This window comes from Pezoporus wallicus, unplaced genomic scaffold (genome assembly GCF_028554395.1).
Source record: "Pezoporus wallicus isolate ANWC-B61680 ecotype Strahan unplaced genomic scaffold, APGP_CSIRO_Pwel_v1 scaffold_2696, whole genome shotgun sequence".
Taxonomy (NCBI): Eukaryota; Metazoa; Chordata; class Aves; order Psittaciformes; family Psittacidae; genus Pezoporus; species Pezoporus wallicus.
Genome location: NW_026637439.1, coordinates 2,231,884 through 2,241,841, shown reverse-complemented (window position 1 = coordinate 2,241,841; position 9,958 = coordinate 2,231,884). Strand labels below are relative to the sequence as shown.

At 46.3% G+C, this 9,958-nt stretch overlaps 1 protein-coding gene across 1 annotated transcript; it reads right to left on the bottom strand.

Moving 5' to 3' along the window:
- Positions 1 to 544: 544 nt before the first annotated feature.
- CD180 (CD180 molecule) lies at positions 545 to 6,437 on the bottom strand. The gene is made up of 3 exons (XM_057405490.1): positions 6,182 to 6,437; positions 3,074 to 3,240; positions 545 to 2,648 (listed from the first exon to the last, which is right to left on the bottom strand). The coding sequence occupies exons 1-3, from the start codon at positions 6,269 to 6,271 to the stop codon at positions 923 to 925; spliced, it is 1,983 nt and encodes a 660-aa protein (XP_057261473.1). The 5' UTR covers positions 6,272 to 6,437; the 3' UTR covers positions 545 to 922.
- Positions 6,438 to 9,958: the final 3,521 nt, after the last annotated feature.

Here is a 9,958-nt window from a genome sequence, read left to right as displayed (position 1 = left end):
CACCACCCCCCTTTGCAGTCTCTGATTTTCTCTCCTTTACTCCTTCCAGAGGAAACAGTTCAGGCTGGCACAGGAAAGCCTCATAGCTGTTGGTGTTGGGATTTTGCCCTGTGCAAGCAAAGCATAGGGCCAAGCACCCATGGATTCTTGGCCAAATCTACAAATTTTATGGTTAGAGATGAAATCGCTGCTGGCCCCTGCTTACTATGGAGTCTAGGAAATTGTTATATAATAACAATATATATAATAATATATTATAGAATATATAATAATAATAATTGTTATATAATGGAGTACAGGAGCAGGGCCTGTCCCAGGTGAGAGATGGGCTGAGGTTTAATGTCTGGGAGCTAAGGATCAAAAATACTTTACAGGCTCCCTAATCTGAGTACCCTGGTGAAGGGCTGCCCATTTTTCTCTCATAATGATTCAGGCACTACCAGTCTTACAGGAGTGGGTCTTACGTCGCTATGAATGTTGTGCCTGTTCTTCACAGAAAGGTAAGTTTTCAACAGACCCACCTCTTAAACAGCACTGGTTTTCAAGGGCATTAGACAGAGGTGGGTGTTTGGTTGGTTTATGTTTGGGTTTTGTCTGTGGGAGTGGTGGTGGGAGTTTGGTTTTCTTTTTTTTAGTCATTGGATCTTCCCTTTACAACTGCATTAACTGTAGTAGCTGGGGCACCAGGGCTAACACTGAGTTGAACTGGGATTTCTCTGTCAGACAAGTTACTCATGTTCAAGGCTTAGGTCATAGTTTATTTTTCCAGCTCTCAATAATTCTTTCATTATTTTTTTTTTAATTTATAATAAAAATGGGCAGCGTATTACAAAAGTTAAGAAAATACACGTCACGAAACCAGTAAGTTGTCTTTCATCTTCATACAGTTGCTGTAGAGCTTTTCTGTGTCTCCATCGTACACTTATATTTTCTGGTAATTTTTCTTGACATAGCGAGCACCCCAAAGGAGGATGACAGCACAAAATAAAATAGCCAGGACAACTGCAATGATTCCTCCTGTGGTGATCCCACAGGAGAGTGAGACAGTGGCCAGCTGAGCCCCAGACTGCCATTTGGGTTCAGAGCATCTCGTTTCTTTAGGGTCCTCAATTTTATCCAGATTCTGCTTGTACCAGGTGATTAAATCGATATTGGAGCAGGTACAGTTCAGAGGGTTGTAACTTAAATTGATGATGCAGTGGCCAGCTAGGGGTGCTAGCTTGTCATGTGGTACAAAATGGATTCTGTTGTGTGCAAAATTGAGATAGATGTTCTTGAGGCTTGGAAATGCATCTGTGCTGAATGCAGCAAGTTTATTGTGGCTCAGATCAACATGCTGTAACTTCTTGAGACTGTGAAATGCTTGGTTACCTATTGCTGTCAGTTCACAGGATGATAAAATTAGCACCTCTAAATTGGGTAGCTCTTGGAACAGTTTGTCATTTTGCATGATCCCCAACTCAAAGTTATTTTGACTAAGGTCCAAGAATAGGAGGCTTTCCAGGCCTTGAAAGAGATGCTGAATGCTAGTATTAATGTGGGAGGAGGAAAGATTCAGCACTTGCAAGGTGTGCAAATTTCGGAAAGGGCCCTGTGAAGTGTTGATATGAAGAGGAGTGGAAGCAAGGTCCAGCAGCTCCAGGCTAGCACTGTCTTTCATGAACACATCGTGGAGGTGCAGCTTGATGTTGTGGCTCAGATTCAGTTGCCGAAGACTGCTCAAACCACTCAGCGCTTCCTTACAGCAGTCAAAACTTTTGATATAACTCTTACTTAAATCAAGATGCTGAAGCTTTGCCAGTTTCTCCAAACAGCCAGAGCCCAGTTGCAGGAGCTCCGAGTTCCCCTTGATGTGGAGGTGGATAAGGGAGGGGAAGGAAGCAGAGTTGATGTTGCAGAGATGCTCAAAGGAGTTTGCATTCAGAACTAACTCTTCTAGCGAGCTCATGCCACTGATGCCAGCAGGCAACTTGTTGATGTGGGTTTGAGTTAGATCCAGCTTGTGGAGACTGGTCAAGCAATGAAACATGTCGGCGTTCAGCTTCTTGAAGTGCCGTAGCTGCAGATAGAGGTCCTTGACAGAGATACTACAGAGGCCTTGTAAAACATCTGGGGTTATGAAGGGCTCCTTTTCCATACCGTGAAATGTTCCCAGCCAAAGGGTCTGGACTGTGGAGTTCTGTAGCCCCGCCAGGATTCCAGGAATGTCAGCACAGCCCCCAAAGTCCAAACTGTAGAAATGGGACTGGAAAGCTCCAGGTTCAATGTATGTAATGTCATTGCCTTTGAAGATGAGAGTTATATTGCTGGTCTTCTGCAGAAGAGAGACATCTGCTGCTGTGATTGTTTTTATGTTGTTCATTTGAAAGTCAAGGTATTTGAGGTTTTGAGTAGGGAAGTTAGGAGGAAGTTGCAGTGAGGAGATGTGGTTGTTGCCCAAGATGAGTGTATCCAAGCTGTCCAGATTCGTCATTGGAATAAAGGACATACTGGTTATTCCCGTCTGTGTTAAAACAAGCTGCTTCAGGGACTGTGGCCCAACAAAAGCTGTGTCAGACAGAAACATGAGCAGGTTTCCTGTCAGCACAAGTGTCTTCAGCTGCCTGTTGCTGTGAAAGGCACCGTCATATACCCAGTTTATTTGACACCTTGACAAAACAAAAGAAACCAGCGTCAGTGGCCTGTCTAGTAAAGTTGTCCCCATATATATGATAGCCCAAACTGCACTTCATAGCTGTAAAAACTCATGGGCAGTTGCCTTCACCAGGATAAAAGTTTCCTTTTTTCCCAGTACTGCTTGCCTGGTACTTGTAAGCTCCCACTTAAATACAGGGTCCCGGTGAGATGAAAAATCTGCCCTGAAATGACAGATGTGAAGAGGCAACTATGGAAGTCAGGGTGACATGAGGTTTTAAGCATCCAGCTTAATAAAATGAAAATCTGTTTTCCTGATTTCCAGGAAAACAGGAAATGCTGGGCATTTCCAAGGACCAAACTTGTCTTTCTCTAAGTTTTAGGGAACCATATCTTTATAGAAAAGGGAATAAAAAGATTGGCATAGGAATTGGTATACCTTGTTAAGTCCAAGAGGAGAAGAGACTTCAGCTCAGAGAAGGTTGACTTGTCGAGGGAAGGGAGCACGTTGAAGCTGAAGTCGAGGATTTCTGTTGTGACAGGCAGTCCTTCAGGAATCTTCCTCAGTTCTAAACCTTCACAGTTGTAGCTTTTATTTGCTGCAATCTGTGAAAATTAGATAGTGAAACTGCAAGAAGTACACACTGCGGATGTAAACAGGGAAATATGGCACTGAAGAAAACCCAAACCAAACACCCAAACCAATCACAATTTTGAATTATTTAAAAACACAGCAGCCAGAGCCCTGGGGAGCCTCAGCACAGGCTTGTAATGCACGACCCTGGGGTTTGTGGAGTGATTTTAAAACATATGCCTTGAGTCTGTCTTGTACTAACTTGAAGTGTGTCTCATCTGTAGCACTTTCCTATCAAAGTCAGCACATGTGAGGACTGTTTACTTTTCTGGATGAATTATCCCAAAGAAAGAATTCCCACAAGGTACCTTTAAATTCTGAATTTCATTGATCTGGTACAAAGTTTGTTCTAAGAGAAGTCTTGAGAAAACCTTGCAGAGAGGATGTAAAAAAAAAGAGCAGGATTGGAAATGTTTCTGGAAGGAAAATATCCAGATTAATTAGATCAGAACTGCAGTTACACCCTGCAGTAAGAGGACAGTGGGAAGGCTTAGCTCAGGCTAGACAAAGATAGCCTTTAAAATTTCTGTGAAGGCTTTTCAGTTTAACTGCAAATAAATCAATCTGTTCTATAGAGAAGTCCACTCTGTGGATACCAGAGACAACTATTAAAGGTGTCTGATCTGCCTTTGCCTGGTGCCTGCATGAAGGTCAGTCAAGCACAGAGGGAAGAGTCACCCTGACATAGCCTGCTGCGCTGCTCAAGGCAATGGAAATGTTCAGAGCATCACACTCATCCCCTGCCAACCTGTGATGGTAGTGTGGGCTCCTCCAGCATCATGTCAGCCTCCTCCTCACCCAGCCCTGCTCCCAGAGGGAAAGCGGGTGGTCTGTGAGGGGCAGGGTCCCTGTGGCTGTGTGGGAGCCGCAGCTATGGCAATATCCTCCCAGAAAGTTCAGAGATGTTCTGCTTGTAGGGGAGAAAATGCACATATTGCAGACAGCTGGCCAGTCTGACTGTTTTAATTGGACTCAAAGCTATTCTATTAGCCGGAATAAGGCAAGCACAGGGGGCAGTGGGTTGTCTGGAGAGAAACACCCTGGAGCATGGAGTCCATGTTGAGCAGGGAACAGCACAGGTGTCTGTGCTGTGGTCCACTGGGGTTTTGTGGAGGTGCATGTGAACCCTGGGGAGCAGTGCATGGAGTTCATGTCTTTCCGTTCACATGGGACTGTGAGTGTTTGAGAGCAAACCATGCCTGTGGCTTAGGTGAAACAGGTGGGCACTGACTGCTCTTGGTGGCCTCGCTGGAGGGGGTATAACAGCAGTATTTCTTGCAAGCCACAAGCTGTATAGGGTAAGCACTTTCTTCCTTTCCTCTGAAGCACAAATGATATAGCTGGAAGGTGCTGGGGAAGTGCCATGTCCCTGTGCTGCTGCAGGCAGAGCAGCCTGGCAGGCAGAGCAGAGGGATGCAGTAGCAGCATGGTGAAGCCAGGAGGAAGTGGAAAGGGACTTTAACAACAAAATGCTCCACTGGGTGGGGAGTGTGGTTCCTTGGCCCACCTGTGTCACTGCTGGAGCTCGGACCCCAGGATTGCATCTGCAGGGAGGGACAAGCCAGGTGTGCTCACAGCTGAGCCCCTGTAGCAGATGCTTGGCATGACCTGTGCACAGAAAACCAGCCCAGTAGCTGATGTGACAGCACGTGGCCATAGCACAGGGGCTGAAAACTAGGTCACAAGAAGTTTCACCTCAACACATGGAAGAACTTCTTTACATTGAGGGTGACAGAGCACTGGAACAGGCTGCCCAGGGAGGTTGTGGAGTCTCCCTCTCTGGAGACATTCAAAACCCACCTGGATGTGTTCCTGTGTAACCTGCTCTGTGTGACCCTGCCTTGGCAGAAAGGTTGGACCAGGTGATTTCCAGAGGTCCCTTGCAACCTGTGGAATGTGATTCTATGTGTCAGGTCCAGCCTAGAACAACTGAAATAATATGGTGCTGGTAACTACTGAAATAAATAGCAAAATACAGACTTAGAAAAGCCGGTGTTTTTATTACTGGTAAACAAAGAAGAGCTCATGGAGCTGACTGCTGTGGTGCATGGTTCAGGCAGATAAAAAGTATATAGCTGTCACTGTAAATGAACAGTGCCTATGTTTTACCATTCAAATAAAGCAGTGAGTAAGTGAGCTCTTGCCATATGCTTCAGGGCATGGAGTGCTCTCATGAGGAGCTGAGGAACAATCATCCCCTAAGGTATCCCACTGTGCAACCCTGAGCACTTGGGGATTTGTACATTTAATTCAGTAAGGAATTTGCTATTGGCCCCAGATGTGCACTGTGAAGGGCTGGATCTCCACAGTGCCTCTTCCATACATCAAAATCCTTGTAATTTTTTTTTTTTTTCCTTGTCTCCAACATAGAAAAAAAAAAAACAAACCAAAGAAACCCAACACCATTTATGTGTCAGCCTTTTCTCATCCCCTGGAAAAATCCTGGTACTTTCTTACTACCCTCGTATGGTATCGCACATTGACCAAATGGCAAATAGACACACCATCACTCACCACTGTGTACAAATTCCTGTATGGAGAATGCAGCACAAGAGGCAATATCCTTGTATCTGTCCTCTGCCTAGCTCTAACATCCACTAAACACCCCTGTGAAACTTTATCATCCTTAGAGATCCCTGAGAGGTGAAGTATGGTGCTGGGCTCCCAAAGTCCCTGGCAGCAGTAGGAGAGAGCATGAGGATGCACAAAGGGGCGGGTGTGAGGAGGAGAACTGTGGCCGATGTCCCTCAGCACATCTCAAGACACGTGCATTATTTCTCTGATAAAGGCCCTCAGATCCCCCTGAGAGAAACCCCCTGGGAAGTGAAAACAGCCTAACGTCAGCAGGCAGGCATGCACCAGAGATTGTACACAGCTTCTGCATCTCTGGGGGGACCGGCGGCTCTCACTCACCTCCACACACATCTTCTCAGCAGTGCTGGGTGCTCCACAGCTCAGGCCGGTGAGCACTGTGAAAATCAAAAGGCACAAATCACGGGCCATTACGGAGAGAGGCGCGTTGCTAAAATGGGTGATCTGGTGCTATCTTCCCACAAGGAAAGCAAGACTGAGCAGCCAAGGTCACACAGGCTGGGTAAGTCAACTGGAAGGCAGGTCATAAGGAAAAAAATGTTTGCTGAACGTCCCGGATTCAGTGTGAGCAAAACAGTGGTTTTGGAGTGAAAGAGGAACTCCCCTGCTTTAAATATAGTCAAATTACTGTGCACTGACGCTTCTTTGGGGCAGAACAGAGTTTTTAAAAACAAGAACTGTGGGAAATTGGCTTTTATACTCATTTAGAGTGCAATGTCCCCACTAGGTACAGGCCAGTTCAGTGTGAAAGGAGGTAGAACAAGAAAAGGGCAGATGAGAATTCAGCATCTCAACAAAGGGGAATTTAATGCAATGAGAAGTTTGAGTTGAAAAGAATTTGATACATTGCTTATGAAAGTCACAAGAGCTCACGAAGCAACTGAAAAGCAGGGCTCTGCTGAGGGGACTGGTGACAATAGTGTACTTGACAGTGTCAGGTTTACAGCTGGACTTGATCTTAAAGTTCTCCAACCCAAATGATTCTATGATTCTAAGATCTGTTCCTATATTGCTGCAAAAAGGACCATAATGCTGACACATGCTTCTCAGTAGAAAGAGTGAAGCTAAAAAACAGTAGTTCAATCTAAAAATGAACTCTTTTCCTCTTGTATTTATATTACAGATAATGATCAGTTTTCTTGAGGGGGACAGTATTTCTAACCATCCCTAAGATGACATGCATGTGCCAGCTGCAGGCTGTGACAGCAAGACAGGGGCTCTGGTCCTTGCTGCCTGGGACATCACTGAGCACTAGTTCCAGGCAGACAGCTCAACTTGACCTTGTTCCTTTGTCTTTCTTTCTTTCTTAACTGGCTGAGTTATTAGCTTGACAGCTTTGTTCTCAGCAGGCTTAAGTAAGTGGTGCTCTTTGGTCTGTCGAGAAGCTCAACATGACCCAGCAATGCGCAGCTGAAGCCCAGAAAGCCAAGCATATACTGGGCTGCAACAAAAGGAGAGTGACCAGCAGGTGGAAGGAGGTGATCCTGCCCCTGTACTCTGCTCTCATGAGACCTCTCATGAGTACTACTCACCTGCAGCACTGTGTGCAGTTCTGGAGCACCTAGCACAAGAGAGATGTGAAACTGGGGTGAGTTGAGAGAAGAGCCAAGAGGATGCTCAGAGGGCTGGAGCACCTTCTGCCTCGAAAAGAGGCTTCAGCAGCCTTCCAGTACCTAAAGGTGGTTTACAAGAAATCTGGAGAGGGACTTTTTGGACATGTAGTGATAAGATTAAGTGAATGGCTTTGAACTGGAAGAGGGTAGATTTAGATTAGGAAGAAATTCTTCACTGTGGGAGTGGTGAGGCATGGGCACAGGCTGCCCAGAGAAGCTGTGGCTGTGCCATCGATGGCAGTGTTCAAGGCCAGGTTGGAGGGGGCTTTGACCAGCCTAGTCTAGTGGAAGGTGGCCCTGCCTATGGCAGGTGGGTGGAATGAAATGATCTTTAAAGTCCTTTCCAATTTGAACCATTCTTTGATTCTGTGATTCCTTCTTTATGACCTAGTAGAGAAATGCATGATAAAAATAGACTGGGCTTGGCAAATACACATGGAGCCAATCTATCCCGGTGACTTGATCAGTGAAGCTTCAAGCAATCAAGGTGCCATCTGGAGAGTTTTAAGTTTGACATCTGGGAAAATGGAGACATCTGGGCTTCTGTGGTGCCAAGGACACACAGAAAATCAGGACCTTTGGCTCTGAAAAACTGCACAAAGGTCATGGCTGTACAGGTAGCTGGAGCTGACGTATCCCTGCGGTTTCACCTGAGCCACTGTACCCATCACTGCTGGTGGCTGGGAGAGGGGAGCAGTCAATGTGGTGGGAGTGAAGCTTAAAATCCATCTCGGAGCTCACTCTCTTTTGCATCTTTGCCTAACCCCCTCAGGTGGGCTGCTGGGGCTGGCAGGCACAGAGAGGCCATGGCAGCAGTGCCCTGCTGCTGTATTTGCTGCAAGGATGATTCTCTGCTGATCTGATTCCACTGGGCTCTTTTCCTCCTAATTTTGTAAAATACAAAAGAACACAACTTATCTGAATGACAAGCTGAAAATCTCACTGTACTTCTCACTAACGGCCCTGACCCTCCCAGCCAGCTCTGCATTTGCTGGAAATCCCGCTTGCCCTGCAGGTGGTAGCAGAAAGTTCAGAGGAATTTGTTTAGGATGTGTGCTCCTTTATTTGCCGTTTTCCATGCTAATGCTCAAAGGCATTGGTGCTTGGTGTGTTCCTGCCGTCCCCATTGTTCTTTCCTGGCATGCAGCAGCTTGGACTCACAGTTGCACCCTGTGTCTAGTTTCTGGCAGGCTACGGCCCTGGTGGTACGGATGCTTCCTCAAACCTCCTGTACCAGAAACCTCCAATCTCAGATGAATGAATTGTTTTGTAAGAAAAGTCCTCTGAATCAGAGGGGATATCAGCCAAAACTAATCCTGCCTCTTCCTGCAGAGCAGTGAAGCATGTTATTATGCGTTGTGGAATTGATGTTTGATGTAACAAAATAGAAATAACTTTAGAGATTTTTTTTTTTTTTTTTTTTTTGGGGGGGGGGGGGGGGGGGGATGTTTTTTGAGGAAGCGGGAAGCTTTGTGATGCAAATAATGAATTCCGGGGCCTGCCTTAATTTCAGATAATGAAGAATTCATTATGAAATTGGTATCGGGTGACTGAAGTTCCTCTCCTTGTTCATATGCACAAGCAATCATGGAGCTTAGTAAAGACAACTAATGATTAGAGGTATCTGAATTATTCATTATGTGTGCCTATCTGATTAATTTAGGCCTTTGTGCTTATGAAGCAAAATGTGGAGGGATAACAATTCATGGCAGGAGTTAGCAGGAGCAGTTTTTCATGCTCACAGGGGGCTTTGCTATGGGCACCGGCCATGGCTTGTGCAGTCTGCAGCCCCTCTATGACTGTTGTGGGCTGATTGGCTTCCCACATTAAACAGGGAGCGCTCCTTTTCTGCATGCGTTTCTATTTGCTGTTCCCAACTGCTGGGCGGCTCCTCTCTCCATTATTGCGTTCAGGGCAGCTCTTGGACCACAGGGGTCACTGGGACAGTCCCCGCATGAGTATTTTTCTGCTAAAAATTTTACTCCCTCTGTGCTTGGTTGAAACTCTTCCTGCTCTGATGACAGGAAGTCTAAGAGCGTGCAGACACCAGTGGTAATTACCGTCCGGTAATACTAACAGATGGTAATAAAAGCATTGTTGCTTTAGTGCGGTGGTGCTTGTCGCTGAGCACTCATCAGATGCTGAGCACTGCTGGGGGCTGAGCACATCATTTCCTCTGCACTGCCCCTGCGGCACCCTGCCACCCCACAAACAAGGTGCTTTGCCTTTCAATCAAAAAGTCCCCAAGAGAGGGCTGTACCTCCACAGTGGTTCTCCATTTTACACTGATTTCTGAGCCGGACAGGAGGAACGAGGCTCACCAAAATGTGGTGAGTCACCCATGGTGTGTGCCCACAGGCAGAGGCTCTCTCCCCACTTAAAAACCATCAGCAATGAGGTGCTGGTCCTAGCTGGGACTGCTATGGTGAAGTGCTGGCATGTTCCTCAGCCAAGTGGCAAGGACGTGGGCATCTTGTGAGCAGTT

Coding starts and splice junctions, on each gene's coding strand:
- CD180 (XM_057405490.1), bottom strand. CDS start 6,271: ATGGCCCGTGATTTGTGCCTTTTGATTTTCACAGTGCTCACCGGCCTG. Junction 3,241..6,181: donor CTGAGAAGATGTGTGTGGAG/GTGAGTGAGAGC, acceptor TAATTTTCACAG/ATTGCAGCAAATAAAAGCTA. Junction 2,649..3,073: donor CTCCTCTTGGACTTAACAAG/GTATACCAATTC, acceptor TGTTTTGTCAAG/GTGTCAAATAAACTGGGTAT.